This window comes from Salarias fasciatus, chromosome 7 (genome assembly GCF_902148845.1).
Source record: "Salarias fasciatus chromosome 7, fSalaFa1.1, whole genome shotgun sequence".
NCBI lineage: Eukaryota > Metazoa > Chordata > Actinopteri > Blenniiformes > Blenniidae > Salarias > Salarias fasciatus.
Window position 1 is genome coordinate 15,499,646 of NC_043751.1, and position 23,735 is coordinate 15,523,380.

Consider the following 23,735-nt stretch of genomic DNA (forward strand, 5'->3'; position numbering starts at 1 on the left):
AGCAAAATATAAGAATCTTTTTTACCTTTCAGTGTGACTTAAGGTGAAAACTTGAGTCACAGTCAGCCGTATGATGCCGTTTACCTCATCTGGAGTTGAGTTTAGTTTTGCCCGTGCTGTGATTGCACATATGAGCTTTCCCTAAAGAAAATAAGCATTATTACTCACTATTTGAAAGTAATTGTTAAAAAAAAAAAAAGATATATTAATCTACCGCAGTGAGTGAAGCTAGCCGTTAACTAAAGAAATGGAGGGAGTTTTAATGGCACACGGTGTTGTACTTCTGGATGTGTTTATAAATTGTCATGCACTGAGTCGCTTAGTGAAAGAAAGGAGAGCCTCAGTTAATAATACATATTAAGTGGCTTCCTTTCAGAGATAATAGCATCAATTTTTGTCAGTCGTCTGTGTCTGTTTCGTCTCCTCAGTGCAGAGTGTGTGAACCACATAGACGTAAACGAGGAGGCGAAGTGTAGATTTTAAGCCATTTATTGCTTCGTATTGATACCTTGGCCCCACTGTTTGTCATGTTTTCAGGACTGTTAAGACTCTTTCAATAAGAACTCTTTTCAAGGAATCGAAGAGGTTGTGAATCATGAAGAAAATGGTCTTTTCTCTCTAATGCTTGAATTGATGAGGAGCTGGTTAGTGGAGCAGCTGATCTCGCAGAAGACCCTCCCGCCTGTGTCCGAAGTGCCTTTTTGGACATTCCCGCTCGGACACACAACGAACCCGCGCTCGCTTCAGGCGTCCGCCGACCAGGCGGCGCCTCCCGACGGACTGAAAGGAGGGCTAAAATGTATCGTCGGACTAACTTGAGGCAACATTCAGGAGCTGTACATGTTGGCTTCAGCACTCACTACCTGACCACACAAAGCAGAGGTGTGCCATACACACAGGCTGGTCCTTTTCCAAGGCAAAAAAAAAAAGTCCATTTTGTATTTGTTTTTTGTTTTTTTGTTTGTTTTCCCGCTGTTCTTGGTCCTTCATTACACTGTTGTGACTGTCATCCCAACCCCCGACAAAAAAAACAAAAAAAAAAACATAAATTATTGGTCCCACTTCAGTGTATTCAGTGACTGAGTGACAAACCTTTTCAGGACGTCACATATTTTTGCTTCTGTCTTTAACCTGAATAAAACAAGTAGTTTCTGTAAGTAAGGGAACATTACGCTTTAATTTCTTCCTGTTTATATTTTCTATTAGCATGTTGTTTGTGATACACTTGTTAGTTTTATGAATTTGTTGTGTTTTCTGACATGGAAAGGTAAAAACCGATGTGTTTTTGTGCCGACGCACATACCAGCAGTAACTGCACCAAAGGAAGGACCTCAACCTTTCGGGCTTACATATAAACGGGCTGTTGTGAGCTCAAAAAAAAAAAATACTTGTGTTTGTTGTACCACTTCCTGCCACTTCATACGTTCAAAACTGTTTGACTTTTGAGCTCTAGAAAGAAAAAAAAAACCTCTGTATTTGTCTTTTTCATTCTTGCTGCTACGATCAACATGTCTGGGTGGTCTTCCCAGGTTGTCATGTTGTTAATAAATATTAGTTTACTAAACCCTCAACGGTAACCTTTGAGAGTATTTTCAAGTATTTGCATTCATTCAAAGTGGCGATTAAGTGAGAACGCTTCCTTAGTAGCAGCACTGGATTTTAACTGCTTCATCAAGCTTTTGCTTTTGTTCAGTATTCGGTTTTATGTCCTTTTGTGATGTTAGACGGAGAGGAACTAATCGTGACCTTTGTTATACCCACATGCAGCTGTCCTTTATTATTGAGCAACGGTTGATTCATTTAAGACAGTGTGTCATAGGTTTGCATTTGCTGTGTATATGAAGTGAGGTGTGATTTATCTTGCTTTGCCATCACAGCAAAGAAGGGTTGAGTTTTAGAGCTATTTTAAAATCCAAGTTGGATTTTTATCTGAATTCAAAATCGCACAGAAAAGCACATTTTGGTGATTCAACATGTCTGGAAAAGAAAATGAAAGAGAGCAGTGGAGACAGATGATGTGTGCAACACTTCAATGTGCATACAGGTTGAAAAAGATGTCGTGTTACAATATTTAGCCTGTGTAACACAAGTCTCGTATTCAGGACAAATGGAAATGATTTCTTTTTTCTCATTACATCATGCCTGACAGCTTATTTTGCGTTGATCATCACTTCACTCTGTCACATTGTAGTAAACTAGTTCTACATCATTTGGCTTAATTATCTTAACTCTGGTGAGGCAGGGTTTAAACAAGCTCAATGTCTAATCCCTACAGGTCAGGGATGGGTTGACCTTGTTTCTGTTAATTCTCAGTGTAAAGCAAGCATTCTGCCCTGCTATAAGTCAACCCCGCCACCCTCTACTGTCCTCCATGATTACCTGTTTATTACAGTTGAAATAGTTAATTTTTTGTTACAGGAAACTGATGAATGGGTGACTGAGCGTGCTGATCGCTCTATATAAGTTTTAAAAGGAATCTCAGCACTAGCACTGTGGGCAGTGAGTCAGATGAGCTGCACAGCAGATTTTTCACTCTGGACAATAATGGCCTTGAGCAAATCTCTATAAATAATGTGATAGTGATGGATGCACAACTGTTTTGTTTTTTTTCTCAAAGTTCTAACGGGCAATGAGTAAACTAATTTTAATAATGCATCATGAAGTTCAAACAATGGCTATTAATACATTTTTCCTGGTGTTTGAATTCAGGGCGCATGTGATTTCTATTAGCTTGCTGAAGGTTCAGCTGTGGAAAAACTGCTGGTCGTTATGCTTCATGAGAAAGAGGCCGAGCCATTTAAAAAGGAGGGAAAGCTGGAAATGGATATTTCAACGTAACAATGCTATTCTACTTATAAAGATACAATACATTCTGCTATGATATAAGCTGGAAGACAACCAACCATCACATCTGCCCAGTACTATTGTTTTTCAGTGGCTTTTAGAAAATTACAGTTATCTTAAAGGTTTGAAAAGTAGCTTCTGGTTCTGATTCTTTCTGAAATTGCAGTGAGAAACGAAGTACAAGTATGGCATAGTTACTATTCTGAAACATGAAATAGTCAGTTCTCCTTTATTGTGCAGAAAAATATGATAAACTATGATAGGATACAGATGCTTAATAAGTGGACAACCTCATAAGAAAATACATCTGCGGTTGCGCATGTGAGACTCCCATATTCACACATATTTGAAGACAGGTTATACTTTCAGTAGTCAGCATCTTAAGAATAAACATCATCCCTTGTGCACCATCAATAGGTGAACAGTGTAAATGATATTAACAGGGTCTGTCCTCTCCTCTTTGTCTCTAATTGCTGCCTGTCCTTGTTATGTCTGTAGTCATCATGGGTCTGCAGGAGTTCATGGAGAGAGCGCATCTCCCTGATTGGATCAGAAGGATGCTGGAATGTGACCTGAGCACCATGAGTGTGGAGAGGCCCCTGAAGAGGGACAGCACTTTGGGAGAGCACAGTTGTCCTGTAGCTGGGTGGTCATGCACATGTTTATTAGGTAAAAATGACAAAACAGACTAACTATTCATATGAGCTATACTCTGAAGTATCTACTTTATGCTTCAAATCCTGTTCCACAATGCAATGTATGTCAAATGAATTCTGATAAAAGTTATGTAGATTTATTTTCTTTGCAAATGAGGTGAAACAACGTCTCTCCAGTGTTCTTAAATTGACTGAACTCTACCATGAGTATACAACCTTTTCCAATTATTTTTCTTGACAATACTGTTGTAAACATTCCTGTAGCTGTTACTTCAATGCAAAGTGATACTTTTGTTCACTTTTTTCAGTTTGAAATCTTGTGCAGGTCAACTTATATTTAATAAATTGTCCCAAACAAACATTTACAAACAAACTGCCATCCATATTTTTTTATTGTGTGTAAACCTGTAAACGTTTTAGTTTGTCAGTGGAACTGGAAAAACCAGGTGTCTTCCTGTACATACTATTTTTCACCACTTGATGGCGCTTTGAACGCTTCCATCTTGAGGAATATGCTGCGTTCAGTCACCCACAAAAAAGTTGAGAAAACTTCTCAGATTTTTCCACTCAGTGGATTGTGTTTGTAAAGTAGTTATATTTGGAGTTATTTATTCACTGTTGATTCAATATGGAATATCAGAGAAGAAAGAAAGGTTTATTTTTTTCAATAAATCGAAATCCTGCGTTTGGAAATACTGAGGTTGCCCACGAACTGTTGTGCCCAGTAGAGAATCAGCCGAGTCCGATTTTTTTACAGGCAACATGGAACGCACCAGGACGTTCCGTTTTCTGGCTGGGGAGGGGCGGGGCTTAAAATCCAAGGATTGTCCTGGCTGGAGAGGGGCGGGGCTTCCCGGCCGTGACGTTCCCTCTTTCCTTAGCGGCCGTGTCACTCCGAGTTTCCGACATGATGGCGTAGCGATGCGGGTAAACGGAGGACTGTACTGGAGGGTACGGAGAACTTCAGAAGCCGAGCCTGGCGGAGTTTTCTGTTGTTAAAATAAAAGGGAAGCCTTGAGGGACAGCCGTAGCAGAGGAAACAAACTAACGGAATTCCTATTTTTCCTCCGAGTGAAGTTTCGGTAAGTTAACGGATGATGTGGCCGTGATTTTTAACGAACCTCTGCGGTGGCTCGCTCGAAGGAATGTGCACGTTTTCTCGCCTTTTTTAGCCTTTACTCATGTTTAATTGACGTAAATGTGTTTTTTGGCTTTAGTAGGTAAGTGCAATTAAAGGCAACTTACCTTTCTAGGTAGCTATAACTTTAGTTAAACACATTAGCATCCAAAAAAGTGAAGAACAAGTGTTCTTATGTGGTTGTTTCTCCACGTTTGTTGCAGTCTCTGTACAATGTTTTACATCTACGCTAAAATAAAGCTTCAGAAACTTTCACGTTATCAACAGAGGTTGAAATGTGTGCTGTGACGTGAAAAGTCAGTCTGGGGTTAGTTTATGACTCTGCCACATCTCCACAGTCAGCCAGACGGTGTGGTTAATGTCTGCAGTGCCCCAGGCTACTTCTTTCTTCTGTATTTAAATTTGATTAAAAGAGCTCTTTACGCTCTAAAATATTTTAACTTATGCCACCAACGTATATTCACGAATTGAGATTTCTGATGAACACGTTTGGATTTAATGGCTAATTAGTGACTGTTTTGTTTTTCACATTTTGCATACATTAACGGGACGTAATTGGCATTTCATTCAGTGTACTTGCTTCCAAGACATGCATACAGATCACACTTATCGATATATACAAACTATTACATGACAGTTTGTGTGAAGCAATGTAGATGTCAAGAAAGAACATTCTATGTAAATACAGCATTTATTTTAAAACTCAGATCAAGACGTTTAAAAATTAATCATTGCAACTTGTACTTCATGTAGTAGAAATTGGGCTTAAGAATGTGTAACATTGCATGTGATTTACTCTAAAAAACAAGTATAAAAATGCTACTGAATACAGTAATTAATTTGTGATTATTATCAGCTTATATCTGTCTTTTGTCACATTTATGGTGAATATGTTTATATGTATGAAGCAATCTAAGCGTACATGTTGTGGCTTGAGTTGGTTGTGTCTACAATGAGTAATTGCTGATTTTTGACTGTCTGGAAGTTTTGTTTTGTTTTTTTTTAAGCTGCGAAGGTTGTTATGTTGCCCTCAACACAACCTTTAAAACTGTTTTGTCTTCCATTTCTCACGCTTTCCAAAACAGTTTACATTTCCCAAATCAGATACCAGATGTCCTCAGTATCATATTCCTACTCTAGCTCTCAGCCTCTCACTAAGACCTTTAAGGCTCTTCACTTTGTTGACAAACCCCCAAGGCTTTGCTTCTTCCTGTCTTCATTGCAGCAGAAATATGTCAGGCATTTATTAAGGATGAATGTCCAAAAGAAGTTACCCAGTTCATTTCTTTACCGATTCTTGTGGTGCTCATTTATTCTGTGCTCAACAAAACAGGTAAAGGTATGTGAGTAGTAATGTCACAGATAAGATACTTCTTAGTCAAATTACAGTACAACTTGTGCAGCTCTGAGTAATATGAAAAGAATGTGTGCTGCTGTCCAACATAAATGACTTTCTGTGTGCTGTGCATGCAAGCACAGAGCTAGTTTGTCTATGGAAGGACTTTGTTATTAAAACGTTTTTTTTGTTTAGCTGACTTTGCATGTGCATTGCATGATTGAATTTGTAGTATTTTTTTATTATTATCTTTGTCTTTAGCATGTGTGGTTGTATACACATCTTGTTTTCACACAGGCCCCAGTGTTTGGTGGTGTAAAATTAGTGATGATGTATTCTGCCTGCTCACAGACGTTGGAAATAGCTGCAGGTTATTCCAGAGCAGCGTCCTGCAGACTGCTGGGGAATAGCTCAAATATATTTACACCCATTCAGTCACTGCAGGCACATTTCTTACTACAATTCTTCTCTTAGACAAAAACTGGCCCTATCCAAATCTCAGTAGAATTTTTATTTTTTTAACATATGATGGATTTTACATGGTTTTCTTGATGACTCATTGATAGCTAAAGTAGGCAAATATAAAGTAATGGCTTTATATATTGTTGAAAATTTCCAGGGTTTTCCGTTTCGAATTGACTGTTCTCCCTTTGAGGTAAAACAGGATGAGATGTGCACTGCCTGAGTTGAAACTTTCCCTGTGGAAACATGGTGTGATGGCGAAGAATGAGTCAATGCATGCATGAGTCAAAACATAGAAAGTGTCATTATGTGGAGAGACCTGGATTTATCCAGTCATATCTATGGAAATCGTCACGTCACCTGGATATAAAAGGAACAAGCAAAGCAAACGGTGGTTTATGCTTTGTTTTTAAACGTCAGTCTCTCCAAGTCTGGTTTGTGAAAGAATTATTGCGACTCATCTTAACATTGGCTGTTGAAGTCTGCTGTATGCGTCTGTCATGTCTATCAGATTCAAATTTACCTTGAGGTCTCTGCTTTGTTTTTTATTGCGTGTGCACAAGCACAGTTGGCATTGAGGAGTAGGAGATTCCGGGACAGCCCATTTTTTCCCTCTTTTTTCTGGAATACTTGAGCTCTCTGTAGTGAGGATGGGTTGTGATGGCTTTCTTTGCCTAAAGGGACCAGAGCTGAAGAATTTGAAAAGCAATTATAGTGGTCCACTCTCCCTCTTGTGTTCATTATTCTATGCATGTCTCCGAGGATTATATGGTTCTATTATTTCTGAGTGGGTTTCTTTTACATCTGGTTCATTTTTGAGACTCTTCATCTGAAAAGAGTATGTAAGCAGGTGTTGTTGTTGCGCACCATGTGTACTGTAGCATTGCAAGGCAGTTTTTTTTCCTCTCTTTGTCTTCTTATGCCTCTCAGTCAAACCCAGCCTGATGAACAAAAGCCCTGTGTGTCTTACGGTTGGTGTAAGTGGTTCTTATAGAAAGGCAGACAGTGACACTTTGTTTTGGAAAGTGATGCTTGCTTGTTGGGATTTTTGAGATGTCTCCTTTGATAGCAGAATTGCACAGATGGAATTTATGCTTTAATAGTAAACAAAGGGACAGACATGTTCCTCCCCAATTCTCTTAAGTGATCAAAACTAAAAGAATGCTGAAGTTCAGATTTTTTTTTTTTTAATTTTTGGGGAAAAAATTCTGGGGGATTACCCACCTGACCAACCATAACAAAACATATAAAGGTGTGTTCTTTGAAATGTGATTTCTATTGTTTATTGTACACCTGAATGACATTTTGGGTTAAAGGTTTTGTTTTGTAAAAACAGCAAATGTAGAGTCAACTTATCTTGTTGCTAATCAACTCTTGTGTTTACACATGACCGGAGCGCAGAGGTTTCTGGGGACCAGAGGACAGAGTGCTCTTCTTTGTGCTTTGGCAGTCTTTGTACTGAGCCTCGTGTCTACCTTAGATCCAGGATAAAGCTATGCAACAGTCCGACACATGGGCAGCAGAGCTGCATGTCTGGTCTTGGCCTGGTGGGTTTGAAGTGTGTTTGCTGGAAGCCATGTGTTATCCTTACCCATATTTGCTTTTCAGCTGTGAGAGAAAGGCTGAGTCGGGATTTTGAAAGGGACGAGCCTTCATTCCACTTTGACTCATCATGATCTGAAATCTGTCTGCTCTTAATGCTGCATTAATTTTGCTCAGGAGTTTTGTCAGTGGTTTTAGTTTTCAACTCTTTCTCTGTGGTGGATCAGTCACTTCTGAATGATACTAGAACTGACTTGTTGCTGTTTTGATTGTCTTCCCTTACTCATTACTTGTTGATGCTTTTTGGTTGCATTTATCTGTTAATTCCACCATCAAAATTAAATTTTTCTTTTGTGTTCTTTTTCTTCAGAATTGAGTTATTTGATCCAGTAACTCTCATAATATTTTTTTTAAGTAATTTGTTTTATTTTCTAAAATAAAGAAATTAAAAACATATTGAGTTAAACAGCTGTTGTTGACATTTTAATTCTAAACTTGTCACAAACACGTACATGTGGGATGGACACGAGCTTAACGGCACAACATTACTGAACTCAAATGTTCACTTGTTCCATCCAGGTTATCTACAGTCTTCCACTGTTTCTCAGCCTGTTTCACTCACACCTCTCCCCTCTTGCTGGTTTTGCTCTAGCCATGGTCACACTCATGCACCATATGTTGCACATTTTCTATAGTTATATTATCAACATTTAAAATTGACATGGCACAAAGGACTGAATTAACCATAATTAGTTATATTTCCATGCAGTGTGTATTTAGACTCCGCCTATCAGCATATTTGGCCAATCAGATGGAACCTTACTGCCCTCAATACCCACCCACCAGGTGAGGTTACAAAGTAGATGGAGAAATAATTCACCATTTCCATGGTGGAATAGATGGTTGAGATGTGAATTAGGGCCAAGAGAAAGATCACTGTAATTTAGAAGAACATCTCTTGAAGCGCAAACAAACTTAACGTGATCTACTTCAGTGTATTTTCACAAATCATCGATGTTACTGCGCTGCTTAACATAATGACCTGCCGGCCCAGTCAAGTGTCTGATGATCACATCCAGCCTGTTTCTTGTGTTTCTGAGGCCACTGTGAAAAACACAGTATCAGGTCTCGATTCTGAACCTCATGATTTCCCAAACTGTTTCATGAAGAAGAAATATATTTGGATTACCGTTTTACTGCCTGTCTTTTCAACACCAGGGCCGAGTGTGTTCTTTGCCGAATGTCATCTCATCGGTGTTCCTCCTCGCAACAGTGGAACAAATAAAGGCTGCAGGTCAAAAATCTCTCAATGACACTGAGAAATGTAAAGTTTCAGATCATGCAGTGTTTTACTATAAAACTGGCAAGTGAAATAGTTCCTCTCATCTCTTTTTAGCCTGTTGTGTGGTGTGAGGGTTGGTATGTTTTAGTACGTGCCTATTTGGCACATCATGGAAATTGTGACCACAGCAATGTTGAAATAACAGTCCCTGTTCTGTGGGTGGCTTCCATAAAGTTTGAAAATAAAGCTACAGTATGTCCCAGTGTTGGCCACTCCCAGGAACTGAGGCGGCTGACAAAAGGTGGAGAGGGGGGGGGTTTGTGTGCGGACGAGTGTTTCTGTAAGCATGTTTAAGCATGCATGAGAATATGCAGCAGTGTGTTTTTGTGTCAAACATTCAGAGATAAAGAGTCTGCTGTGCCATTGTGGCCAGATGTCCAGTCTGGGACACTTAAATGTATCTTCACTCAGCTCCAGACAGAGTGTCCTGTGTTCTATTGGCAGGACATTTCGTGTGCCAATAATTTAGGTAAATGGCCTGATTGGTCTTCTGGGATACATTATTCATTAGATTTACTCAGAAAAAATTTACATAAAAACCCTCCAGCTTAAAGTCTAAAGTAGAACAAGCAAACAAAGGTTTTTCATTTGTTTTTTAAGTTGTTTGTACAGCCAAGCTGCCAGAGATGCTTTTTAACCTGTAACTGTTTAGATGTGAGATCAGTTTAGCACAAACACAGTATTTTACCAGCCACAGTGCTTTTTTTAGTTCTCAGAGAGTGTATTCCAGTTGCAGCTTTTTTTCTGGGTTGGATGATTATTCCCCTCACAGGAAAAAGTTAGAGGTTTCAATCTTTTTTTCTTCTGCTTCTTTTAATTTTCAGAATAATCTGCTTCCTTGGAGTTTTATAGTTAATGCTTTGATTGTTCATTATTGCAGATTGTTATGGTTTTCAGATGTGGTAAAATATAGATAAAACGTTTACATGAAATGACTGAGTCTGTTAGAGTTGAAAATACTGACTTTTTCCTTGTTTTACTGCTCTTTAAAGGTTTACAAGTGACTGAAGATGATGTCTGATGCCAGCGACATGTTGGCGGCTGCCCTGGAGCAGATGGACGGCATTATCGCAGGTAAAGGTATCTGACAGCATCACCATTTTATCTTTCTTTTTAGTACATAATGGGCTCGTGTTGTAGTTTTATATTTTTATCTGTGCTTAAGCATAAAGCTCCAAAGTCTCCTGTGCAGCTCTCTCCGGTTGAGTCAACATTGATAAGACTTTAACGGCCTCTTTCCTTGATTTGTTGCCGACTTGACATTTGAGATTGTTGTCATGTGATGTGAGTTGTTCCACGGTCGTCAGAGAGATTGTGGCATTTATTGTGTGCACAATTAGGCTGTATGACTCCAAACAAAACAGTTGTAGACTTTATTTCAGCCAATGACATGATCACTGACACATTATGAACATGAGTGACAGGATGTATCGCCGTCTCTTTGTGCTGCTAGGATCTGCTCTTGAACATGTTTAAACATGTCAAAATAATACAACAGATGGAACATCTGTGTCTACCTTTTGGATTTTAGTCCCATCTAATATTTCCTTCTCTCCTATTGTGCTTCTTTGCTCCAGGCTCAAAGGCTCTGGACTACTCCAACGGTTTATTTGACTGCCAGTCGCCCACGTCTCCTTTCATGGGTAGTTTGCGCGCGCTTCACCTTTTGGAAGACCTGAGGGGCGTCCTGGAGTTGATGGACACCGAGGAAAGGGAGAGTCTACGCTGTCAGATCCCCGACTCCACAGCCGACAGCCTGGTGGAGTGGCTCCACAGTCACATGGTGAGAAAATCAGAGCCGAAACAGAAAGAAGAGAAAAAGCAACACTCTCCATAACAGCATTTGTAGTTGTATTGAATAAATGTGGCTCAGGTATTCAGGTTTGTCAGCACCCACAGATTTCTCTTCTCAATCACTATCAGAACAGGATAGCCGCAGGGAGATCATTTTCACAGGTAATGTCACGTAACTGGTTTATCCTGGCATCGACCCATTGATGGAAACTACAGCTGCATCACTGCAGACAGGCTTCAGGTTACTTTCATATTTGCTTTGAGAAATGATTCTAAGCTGTGTTAGGATGTTCTGTATGAATTAGTCACAAAATACTGCTACTGGTTTGAATCTGAATAATGTTTGCCTGAGTGCTACATTAGATCTCAGTGAATGCAGAACAATATGAGCAAACAGTCCGGTGTTTGCCAAGCGAAAACATGACTGTCCTGTTCTGCTGCCGAGCTTTCTGGGAATGCAAGATGGGATGTCGTCGTCCGTCACTGTGCGGTTAGAAACACGCCGACTCCTTGGGAGCCAGCGTGGTGTTTGGGAGAGTGATGGGCTCCGTGCCAGGCAGAGTTTTTGTGTAATGCTGTAACTCACTCCGTTTACAACACCCCGAATGGGAGCAGACTCTTCATCCATGTAAGGTTTTGTTTATGCAGAGTGAAGCTCTGCAGTCTGTCACACTGTCCTGATGGGAGTTTCATCTGAAAATATCAGACACGGAAACCTTAGAATTTTATCAATATCAGCATAATTGATTAATTTGTCTTTTCTGCACATGAAAATTACTACTCTGTTTTCTTTCCTAATTGTCTTCCTCATATTTTTTTTGTTCCATGAAGACCAACGGGCACATTTCTCTGAGTGGAGGGGATCACTACCAGGAAAGGCTTTCCCGACTAGAGAGTGATAAAGAGTCGTTGGTGCTCCAGGTACACATGCAGTAAAACTTATTGTAATAATCAATGTCTGAACCTGTATAATATAGTAAAAATATTGCCGTTATGACATTTTATTCATAATAATTGACAGCTTGCGTCTCATATCACCATATTATCTTTGGTTTTTATTATGGTTTGTCACCCAGCATAAATAAATAAATAAATAAGAGAATGTGTTTTAAAACGTGTTTGCTCCATGCAGGTGAGTGTGCTGACAGACCAGGTGGAAGCTCAGGGGGAAAAGATTCGAGATCTGGACTTGTGCTTGGATGAGCACAGGGAGAAACTTAATGCCACAGAAGAGATGCTGCAACAGGTGTGTCCCTGTTTATTAAAGCCAAAGTCAAACTGTTTCCATTCAGTAGTCATCCATAAGATGAAACTATGAAGGTTTTGCATTTGAGGAAGTTAAACTGTGCTCACACTGGAAGATCTGCGTTCACACCCTCTTATCAGCAGACATCTGTCTTCCGGTGTGATACTGTGTCTACCCTGCATATGCTCGATGTTCCACGGGCTTCTCCCTCCTTTATCAGACACAGAGATATGGCTGGATGCCTTCTGTGTTGAGTCTTTGCATTTCCAGCCGCAGTGTTTGTACATTCCTTGTTTTTTGGGTTTTTTTCCCCCCTCCACAGTGCAGCCACAACAATTTTTCTGTTCTTCCTTTCTTGTTCCAGGAGCTTCTGTGCAGAAGTGCACTGGAGAGCCAGAAGGTGGAACTCATGTCTGAAGTGTCAAACCTAAAGCTGAAGCTCAACTCCATGGAGAAGGAGAGACTGCATCTTGATGACAGATTTAGGGACAGTGAGGTATGTGAACTATTTGAGAAAACAATTCTCCTTTTTTGTGTTTTGATTTTCTTTCTGTAACACTCCACACGCACGCCCACGTGCACCTGTGTCGCACAAAGCTTTATTCTATCGTTGGTCTAAAAGCAACCGTGTACACAGAGTGGCTCTTTTTTCTTTTGGTGTATTCCTTCTGGCCACAGGCTCTGTAAAAATGTAGAGGTCGGAGTGGAGTCACAAATAATGGGGAGTTATCTGTCCCCAGAGGAACCGTGCAGCATAATGCTTGGATAGCTTTCAAACCCGTCACATTATTGTTGTAGCTGTGCGGTCGTCTCTTCCACCCCAGTGGAACAAAAAGCTGCTGTCCATGTTCGCCTCACAGCACATAAATCACTGCTTCTCTACAAGCTGCTTCCTTTTGTTGCATCAAACTGTTTTTGCACAACACTCTCTAGGAAAGTAGCTCTAAAGAAGCGCTTCACAGTCATACACTGCACCAATATGGTTTTTTTTTCCCAATTTGTGATTTGTAAACTGATTGATTCCTTGGTGAATGTTCAATTTTATTTTAAATATTTGCTTTAATATGCTTTAAAGAAGTTCATACAAAAAAGTTCAGCCAGTGGGGGGAAATTTCTGTGTAAGATTTGAATCATGTGGCACGCTGACACTGCATCACTGTGACAAAAGCTTTTTTTCTCCTGCAGGACTTGATTCTTGAAATTAATGAACTGCGGTACAGACTGACAGACCTGGAGGGTGAAAAACTACAGTACGAAAAGAAACTTAAATCCACCAAGGTGCGTTGTTCAAAAGCTCTTTCCTCGCTATTCTTGTATCTTTAACATTGACTTTGTACAGAAATGTTCCTTTTGCTTCATAATTTCAGAACCATTCAGCCTGTGAGAATGTTCATTCATGTCCTAAAATTTAATTTATGCGCTTTTGTATAAACTGGATGAAGTCATCCAGACCACACTTTAATCCCTACAGGGTTACTGAGATTATTTTTCCGTAATTATATACTCAATTTGTACCTGTTCATATATAACAATGAAAAAAATGGAATTTGTGTTAATGTTGTAGTTATTTCCAGTGGTTATAATCATATAATCATACCATTCATGTAAATTCTTGTTTTTTTCCAATATTGAATTGAACCCAAAGAATATTTTTACAGGTGCTGCCCACTCTGTTTGAAACTGCACGAGTGTCTGATCAGCTCTGTGATGCACTTTAAACTTAAAATATCTTTGTTTCTTTTTGGATATTTTTTATCTCTTCAACCTCTTTTGACTTCACATGTTCTTGCATCTCTTATTTCCCGTCTCCCTTGGTTTTCCTCTCTGCTGGTAGTCGCTAATGGCCAAGCTTTCTAGCCTGAAAATCAAAATGGGCCAGTTGCAATATGAGAAACAGAGGAAAGAGCACAAACTCCAGGCTATGAAGGTTTGCTTTTTCTCAGGATGATTGTTGTGCCTGCTGTATGATTATGGTTTTTGACCTCTCCCTTTGGTCCCCTTTTCCTTTTTTCCCCTCTTTCTTCTTGACAAGAAAACATACAGAGCTCTGGCTTGCTGCAGACTTATTTTCATCAGTTTTAGCAAAATGATGTCATTTTTTACAAACACTGGAGTAACTTGATGTGCTGAACCATGTAATTCAGTACAGTGCAGATAGTCAAGTGCAGTCAGAAATGCCACTTCCTCAGGCCTGCATCTACAAAGTGCCAGTTTTAGCGAACACTCGCATTTTTTTTTTTTTAAACCACAGGTATGCTTTAATTTTCGGTTTTTGTGGAGACTTTGCAAACCTCAGTTTTTCTCTCCCTTTCCTTCTTTGCACTTGTCCTGCTGATTTCCCATTTCCCCCTTGCTGTTGTGTTTCTGTCTTAAACCACTTTACGCCTCAGTGTGTCTCCTTAATTCTTGTTTTGGTCACCCAGACCTGATGATTTTATGACGGCTTGTATATTTGTTATGACCTCAGCCCTCCCAGGTATCAGTGTTTACCACCCACCTCACTCACATTACCCATTCAGCAGGTGTGATTTGCGTGCCTGTACGCCACGTCAGCGTCTCTGAACCTTTGTTGTGGTTTGTTTGTAGTGTTGGGAAGGGGGAGGGGGGTTGTGTCTGCACAGAGGGAATCTTCTCAACGTTGTCCTCTATTCCACAGGAGGAGCTTGCCATGCTGAGGAGGCAGCTGGAGGGCAAAGATGGAGAGATGAGGAGAGTGCAGGATGAAACAGGCTTTAAAGCCGTAGCCTCCAGCAGCACGGATCCTACAGAGCGAGGTGGGAAACAAGCAGCAGTGGGTTTCTAACTCCTTGAGTACATGTTTGTCGTGACCAAAGCATTGGGCTAAAGTCCTACAACCAGCTTTTGTTTTGATGTTTTGTCCTGTTTAGTTTCTCATCCAGATGAAACTCTTAGAAAGAGGCTGAAAGAAAAACGTAAGGGGGGCTCGATGTTTGTGTTCATACTGCATTCAATGATTGCACCCATTCCAACTCCCGTTTGCATGAATGGGCATGAGCCATCCGAACCTTGCTTGTCCATTATAACCCATTGGAGTGCAAGCACCCGACCAGAGAGCACCACAGCAGAGCCAAACGGTTCAACTTTTAATTTCCAAGTTTTTGTTTGATCGAAACGTCGCTGCAGTCTTCATCCATCACCGTGTTTTGAATGTCCAACCTAAAACAGCAGCAAGAGCTGTTTGCTTTGTGTTTTTGACGAGAATGAGGAATGGACTGTGTTTGTTATAACCATTCAGGCTGCTCACTCATCCTTCTGACTCATGTCCTCCAACAATAATCACCTCCTGTACTCCCTGATATCTGTCCTCCACATCCTGTTAGCCTGTGGCCTGCTCACAACACCCGGCGTGTTCCCCGCTAACCTGGCCTGTTGTCTTGTTTGGTCTTGTCTGATGCCCACTTTGTTCAAAAAAGCTGTTTTTATATTTGTGCACTTGAGTAGAACAATTTTATTTTTCAGCAGCTGCACACACTGTGAGAACATGACTCTGCACATGTAGTGATCCTTACTATTAAATATGATTTTCATTTGGAAATGTATTATTTAGGCACGTTTAAATACTGATACTGCGATGAGAAAAAGTGTGAGAACACTCTGGAGGTAAATCAGTCAGGATGCATAAGCTAATAATGCAAACATTTTATTTTTTGTTTTCGTCTTAGTCATTCTACACTCGTTGCTGGTTAATGTGTGCAGCTCGACCGGAAGGGTTTTCTTTCATTGAAGGCACCGTGTGCGGGGTCATTGTCCTGCGGCGGCACAAAGCTTCTGCTCTCAGGCAGCCGCCCTCATGTTATCATATAAAGTATCTTGATAAACTCAGGAATACAATTCTCTTCAGCTGTTGATCATTATAAAACCTACAGACCTAAATTACTCTCCACATTTCTCTTCCTCACTCCAAGGATGTTTCTTTTTCCAGCTTTATGCGAATCAGCAATTTGCCACTGCGAGTCAGCACGTCAGTGTTTAAACACATGTTGAAGTATTTTCTTTGTTTATTGATGAGTCAAGATCAGCTCAAGCATCCAGACTGTATTTTCAGTATCAACAGCTGACGGAGCTTTGTGACAGTGTTTGTTCTGAAAAGTAAAAATGTTCTACAAAGTGAAACGTGCACTGGCCGCTCACTCAGGACCGTTGTGTTTCAGTCTGGACGATTCCTTCAATGTCAGCCAGTAATGCTGAAGCTTGTAAAGCCTGAGTGCGCTAAACCTACAGTTCGCAGTAATCCTGTCATACTTCACAATGTGAACACTACATTTCTCCTTCTGAGCTCATCTTCATTCCTCATTAGATGTGGAAGTGCAGAGAATGAAAAAGGCAGTCGAGTCGCTGATGGCAGCAAATGATGAAAAGGTACATTTGAATTCCTCTTGGCATTACATCTCTGGTATCATTCAAAATTGGATTTGTTTTGCATTTCACTTCTCTTTTCCTTTTGAAGGATCGTAAAATTGAAGAACTGAAGCAGTCACTTCTGCGATACAAGAAAGTTCAAGACATGGTGATGTCGGTGCAGGGAAAGAAAGGTGAGCACATGAGAAATGAAGAGACAAAGACCCGAGTCAGAACCAACATTTTCTAAACATTTTTGCTCTGTTCTCTACTCTCTTGTCACTTTGAATGATTTATTATTATCATTATTATTATTATTATTATTATTATTATTATTATTATTATTATTATTATTATTATTGCTGCTGTCTTGTATTTATGGCTCAGTTTTTTGTGCACCATAATATAAAAAAAAAAGTTTCTTCCTTTATAAAATTCTCTGAATTTTGTTTTTGCACTTTCTGTAAAATCAATTCAAGGAGCAGTTAGTCTTACTGTGAGTTTTAGATACCATATTTGACATTTTTACTTCTCAATTGTTGTCATCTCCAGAGAAAACCAAAGAAAATGACTTTGAGAGTCCCAGTGACGGATTCCCAGCATTCCCATCTCCTGTTGCTGCGTCTGTGGAGTTGGAAAAGCACGACGTTACAGATGTTGAACATCTAAAAAGAAAAAGCCCAGATGAGGTTTGCAGAGCACAGTTGATTGTAGGAACATGAAATGGAAAACAATTCCTCAGAAAAATATTTTAAGCAGTCTTCAGTAAAGTCTTGATGGATTTTATACTTTACATAAATTTCACAGTAGAATATGAACTGAGAGGCTTACACCAGTGTTTGTTTGAACCCTGCATGTGATTTTTAGTTGTTCTTGATATAATTGTGATGAAAACAACTTCAGTTTTAATTTAGATCTTCACCTATTTCCCCCTCAAGCAACTTCACATCTCATTAAACTTGAAAATGCCCAATCACTTTCACCAGTACCTCACTCTAATTTGACACGTCTTAAATGAATGTTAAAGGACTTGACAGCCAATTAATAGAATAACTTCATCTGTCAGTCCTCAGAGCACATGTCCAGAATGTCCAGACTTTTCTCTGCCTCCAAATAGAGCATCTGCGTTTAAGTTTGAAGTCCTTCTGCTTTCCATTCTCATTCTGATCTCTCCTGATCAGCTGGAGAGTCTCAACGGACTGAGTGAAGAGCCGTCTCCTTCACCAAGCCCCTCTGATCCAGAACGAATATCACAGTCTGCAGCAGCAGATTTAGAAAGGTAAAATAATGATTGACTCTGAATCTTATTCACACTGACAACTTCTCTTATTATTGTCTTTTTATTTATTAAAAAAAACAAGATCCTTTTTAATCAATCATTGTGAAATATAATATTGCATATAATTGCATTTATTATCTGCATTAAAAACTGAAAATTCTTACGGTTAAACCAAAGTTATATTGGTAATTGTTCAGCCCTGCATGGTCACATGAGGTGGGTTGTCTGACGGTCACTTATCAGTGAACAATGCTACCATGTCTGATGTGAAAAAAGATTCCATTGTGTTCATTTTGCAGGAGTGTGACAGGAAACTATGCAAGAGACAGAACAATGAGATGTCGAAATCAAACATGTGGCACAACACCGCATGCTCCTTAGATTTGCTCTGCACAAATAAACATGTGTCAAACAGACGTTGCTTAATAACTGCACAAATTCTCCCAAAGGCTTTTACTAAGAAAGCTATTTTAATTTAACTCTCCAAAATTCTGTTTAATTCTCAATATCTTATATATAACGATAGTTTTCCTTCTAAATTCTTGATGTTGTATGACTTCACTTTATTTTGAACGCAGACTCCATAATAATAAATACTAGGAACTGATCATGTAAGAATAATAGATTAATTAATTCCTCTTTTTTAGGACCTGTAAAAACATGTTTGTACTGCTATGCTTTGACACAGTAGACTGCCAAATGTTTTATCTGTACTGCAGCTATTGATTTATCATGTTCTCTATTGATTCTTAGGAACGATATAGATCAGCTTTCATGTTTCTGCTCTTCTGTGGTGTGAGTGTTTTCACTGTTTTGGTTTGTCATTTCATTAGCCAAGACAGCAACAAGACTGGGAGCCACACACATCTGGATGGGAGCAATAATGAGAAGGTAACAGAAGAAAAAAACCTATTTTTCTCAGTACAGAACTGTTTGAAATGAGTGTAAGCCCTCATTTCTTCTCAATAAAGCCGTTTTCATCATTACCCCATGTACAATTTGTGGAAATGTAAATGCTTAATTAAAGCTTGTGTCTTTCAGAGCGCCAGTGAAGAGATCAGTACCCTGAGTGAAAAGCCTCCCATGAGTCCCTCTGCCACGCTGCCCGCCACCTCAGAGGATGACAGCTTTGGCTCCAGGAAGGCTCGTTCATCCTTTGGAAAGGGCTTCTTCAAAATCCGTGGGGGCAAGAAGCCATCCGGTGCCCCTAACCTCGGTAAGAGCAGAGCACATGTTTGAATTACTGTAACATTATTTTGTGACATTAAACATTTTATTGACAAGATTTGAGATTTTCTTCTAAGTTTTGCTTTCACCCTTGAAGTTTTCATTTCCCCAAGCCACACCCAGGGACTTCACTATATGGACCAGCACCATAATTTGCAGCCCACACAAGACTGTGGCCTCCATTTAATTATGGAAGTTTGTTTCCACGCTGCTGAACGCTGTTCGTCTTGTGTCTTTTTCTCTGTTCAGTTCATATGAATGTACGTCTGAGGTCCACCTCCAGATTCTTGCCGTTACTTCAATCATAATTTCTGCCCTCTTGTCTTGTTCTCTTTCTGTTGGATCCTGTCGTGTGTTGTGTGCTTTGTAACACATGAAGACCGCAGCAGGAGTGCGAGTGCGCCTATGCTAGGTACAGTATAGACCACGAACAGGGTTGCTGTAGTTCTCCAGAGGAGCAGAGAGAACTACCCGAGACGACCTGTACCCCAGCTACGCCTTCTCTAATCGCATCTATTCAGCTGACGTCTTTTTTTAGTAGATTTCTGTAGCTCCCAACTTTTTTTTTTTTAACAACCACATCCTCATAACTTCTCTACGTTGCAGAAACGTTGTCTGTCCAGCATTTAGTCTGCGATCGCTGCTTGTGCTGCGTTGTCTGTTGCCTGAATCCCTGCATGTATTCCCTGAATTATTTCTGTTTATTTGTATCAAAGCATTTCCACAAACACAAGTCTGTGTCGACATGCTAGATAAACATTTATTCACCTATTTGGATCTTGAATGCATCTCGCTAAAATTCCGAAACAAGAGAACTAATCAGGTAAACCTTTTGTTTTTATTCCAGTAGAGTCTGATGTTGGCATGTCTGCTGCATGCGTACTAGCGAGCACACTGCTTTCAGAGCCCACCGCCATGACCTCTGGGTCTGTCTAGGTCTCGGAGTCGTCATGTGTCTGTCTCAGTGTTTTCCGGGTCTCTGCACCGGCCCTTCGCAGCGGCTCTGTCTCCGGCGATCAGTGCTCGTCTCGCATTCTGCAGCTCATGATATTGATGATTTTCCGCGGGTTTCTATCTGAACAGCTGAAACAGAGCGCCAGGGCACCGACCATCTAGATTTGGCCGGGATGCCGCAGAGGTCAGCGAACAGCGACAGCACACACACACTCCCCACTACTCCAGAGAGCAGGAAGAAATCCAAAGGAATAAAGAAACTTTTTGGGAAGTGAGTATAAAATAATATAGAATTGTTTGATTACTTTTTTTTTCTTCTTCTTCAACATTTAAGCATCACTGTGGCGATGCCTAAATGTTTATCAACTAATCTCCTGCATTTCAGGCTAAAAAGGAGCCAATCCACAACATTCAACTTGGATGATAATCTACCAGAGGGAGAGTTCAAGCGGGGCGGAGTGCGTGCCACAGCAGGACCCAGATTGGGATGGTCTCGTGATCTCCAGCGAGCCAACAAGTGAGTGCGTGCATTGAGCATGATTACCGACGGTCAGGATGTGGTTCAGGGTAACACAATAACGTGTGAAGATAGCGAAAGCGTTCTGACAAAGTCCTCTTTGTTTAAGCGGACATTAACAGATTACCTCTGTAAGTGATGTTTGGTGTGTCTGTTTGTTTTTTACATGTTGAAGAGATTAATGTTGAATCAGTTTTGACTTCTTTTTGTTGTTTGTTTGCTCCGTTAGCGACGTAGATGCTCCGTTTGCTCGTTGGTCAAAGGACCAGGTTTGTGGCTGGCTGCAGGACCAGGGTCTGGGCCTGTACCTGAACATGGCTCGTGTGTGGGTGTCTTCTGGACAGACGCTGCTGCAGGCCTCGCAGCAGGACCTGGAGAGGGTGAGACGAAGCAGAAGAATTTAACAATGTTTGCAGACAGGCACGGTATTCCTGATCTGTTGTACCTGAAGGAGGTCGCGTGCCGCTGCTCACATGTTCTCCCGTGCATGTGTAGGAGCTGGGCATCAAGCATCCGCTGCACAGGAAGAAGCTGCAGCTGGCTCTGCAGGCCCTCGGCTCCGAGGAGGAGGACAACAAGGGAAAGCTGGACTACAACTGGGTGACCAGTGAGTTGCAGCTTATATCCATCATCAAATATATTTCAGAATCACAATTGATGTATTCATAATTGTCTTTCTGCTTCTTCTCAGGATGGCTGGATGACATCGGCCTGCCTCAGTATAAAACCCAGTTCGATGAGGGGAGGGTGGACGGTCGCATGTTGCACTACATGACAGTGGTGAGTGCTGTGAAGAAGCCCTGCGGATACAGAATCCCGCTGCCGTCTCATGTTAGAGTTATCTGCTTCAGCTGGCCTGTTCACACACTCTGTTTTCCGTGACAGCACTGAAGCCTCTGGCAGTGTCGCAGCTTGGATGTGTTTAGAGCGTCTGTTCTACCAAGGACTAATTTTATTGGCTGTTATTTTCAGTTATCAACATCAACTTATTCTATTTTTTTTGTCCTTTGTTCCAAAGGATGACCTGCTTTCTCTGAAGGTGGGGAGTGTCCTGCATCACCTGAGCATCAAAAGAGCCATTCAGGTTCTCCGACTCAACAACTATGAGCCAAACTGTTTGCGACGAAGGCCATCAGACGAGGTGCGTTACCTTTAGAAACCAGTTGTGCTGCTGCATGTAAATATTCCCAATTTCAGATGTGTTTATCGTCTTTCTGTGCTTTGTGTTCGCAGAACAATATTTCTCCCGCAGAGATTTCCCAGTGGACGAACCACAGGGTGATGGAGTGGCTGCGCTCTGTGGACCTCGCTGAATATGCGCCCAACCTGCGAGGCAGCGGCGTGCACGGAGGCTTGATGGTGAGGAAGGCGAGCTGTTCGGCCACCCCTCAGATTTTCACTCCTGGCTCATCTCCTTCTTCTACACTTCCTGCTCAGGTTCTGGAGCCGCGCTTCAACGTGGAGACCATGGCGTTGTTGTTGAACATCCCCCCAAACAAAACTCTGCTCCGTCGTCACCTGGCCACGCATTTCAACCTGCTCATCGGCTCAGAGGCACAGCAGCTTAAACAGGAGTGTCTTGAGAACCCAGACTACACTTTGCTTACCGCCACCACTAAAGTCAAGGTAATGCACTCCTGCTTGAGGAGTAACTGGTTAGAAATAGGAATACCACTACTGAAGAAATGTTTTGAGGTTCCCAAAGTTTCAAATATTCAAGAACATGTTTTATTTCATGGAATATTTGGATTCTGTGTTAAATATATTGAATTTAGAAAAGTACAAGTTTTACACTGATAACTTGACAAAGTTTGAAGAACTTGCATTTGTAAATATCTGTGTTGAACAAATAACTAAGATTTCCGTATAATCTCTTTGTCATTTCTGTCCTGGAACAAACCAGCCAAAGAAGCTGTCCTTCGGGAACTTTGGAAGGAAGAAAAAGCAGGATGAGAATGAGGAGTACGTGTGTCCGATGGATGTGGAGATGCCAAAAGGACGAAGCTTCCAGAAAGGTTTTGAGCTTCAGATCTATGAAGACGACCTCGACAGACTGGAACAGGTGAGCTTTTCTCTGTCAGTGCACTCAGTGTCTTGTGTCACGGACATTTACCACATGCATGATTTGTGTTGTCTGACCGAGTGAATTTGGTGAAATCTTGTTAATACGCAGTGTGTCTTTTCACAGATGGATGATTCTGAAGGAACTGTGAGGCAGATCGGCGCTTTCTCTGAGGGCATCCAGAACCTGACGGTAGGAATGCGAACACCGACCCGCACGCCCAGCGTATTGTTTTCATTGATCGCAACGCGAGCGTCTCTTTCTTTCATGTCCTCCACCAGAGCATGCTGAAGGATGATGAGTTCTTCAAAGAGATTTCTACTTCGCCGAACCCCAGCGTCACAGACGAGGACTCCAACGCATGAGAGCTCCGGCTCCAGACCTGCTCCTGCTGCCAACGGAACTCTGTGCCAACCACCTCCACTCGCACAAAGACTTGTCCTAACAAACCTCAGCAATGCTCTCCCACGTTCCCCTCTGCCGCGTCACATTCAAAGAAGAGCCGTTTTTTTTTTTTTTTAAGAAACGGCGGCGTGAACTCCTCCAATCCGGAGTCTGCTGCCGGGTTTCGGAGGAAACATGCAGGATAACACCACTGTTGGCTCACCAGCTGGTTTCTGGAGATATTTTACCCACGTATCTGCTTCCATCTTTCTGTTTGTATCAAAAATGAAGCGTCAACCAGCAGATATAAGACATCTAGAAAAGTGCCAATATAGAGTTAATATATGAGTTATAAGTCTGACGGGAAGAGATGGACTTGGTAGGAATAGAACACTTGGCAGAATTAATAAGTGGAGGATTTCTTGATGTATTTTTTAAGGTTAGTATAAATTAATAATTCCAGCTGCTGCTATGTTTTCTACACAACTCAACCCTGCTAATAAGAGACAATACTCTTATTTTGTCCTGTTCTGACAGATTTTAGAAGTACTCAAGTCTTTATAAATATCCATACATGATACAAACCTAATAAG

The 23,735-nt window shown here is 40.9% G+C and overlaps 1 protein-coding gene across 5 annotated transcripts; it reads left to right on the forward strand.

Annotated features, from left to right (window-relative positions):
• The first annotated feature begins 4,399 nt into the window (after positions 1-4,399).
• Positions 4,400-23,179, forward strand: ppfibp1b (PPFIA binding protein 1b). 5 transcript variants are annotated; one of them, XM_030096005.1, is made up of 27 exons: positions 4,400-4,582; positions 10,313-10,394; positions 10,898-11,103; positions 11,946-12,035; positions 12,247-12,360; positions 12,725-12,856; positions 13,546-13,638; positions 15,017-15,134; positions 15,249-15,293; positions 16,679-16,740; positions 16,829-16,913; positions 17,272-17,408; positions 17,886-17,998; positions 18,832-18,889; positions 19,040-19,214; positions 19,605-19,637; positions 20,309-20,450; positions 20,565-20,696; positions 20,926-21,076; positions 21,192-21,303; positions 21,388-21,476; positions 21,715-21,837; positions 21,930-22,055; positions 22,134-22,322; positions 22,600-22,758; positions 22,885-22,950; positions 23,040-23,179. In XM_030096005.1, the coding sequence occupies exons 2-27, from the start codon at positions 10,331-10,333 to the stop codon at positions 23,121-23,123; spliced, it is 2,898 nt and encodes a 965-aa protein (XP_029951865.1). In that variant the 5' UTR covers positions 4,400-4,582; positions 10,313-10,330; the 3' UTR covers positions 23,124-23,179. The 5 variants fall into 5 exon arrangements, with proteins under 5 accessions (XP_029951865.1, XP_029951866.1, XP_029951867.1 ...); XM_030096006.1 differs by having other exon boundaries at positions 17,901-17,998; XM_030096007.1 differs by lacking the exon at positions 19,605-19,637.
• Positions 23,180-23,735: the final 556 nt, after the last annotated feature.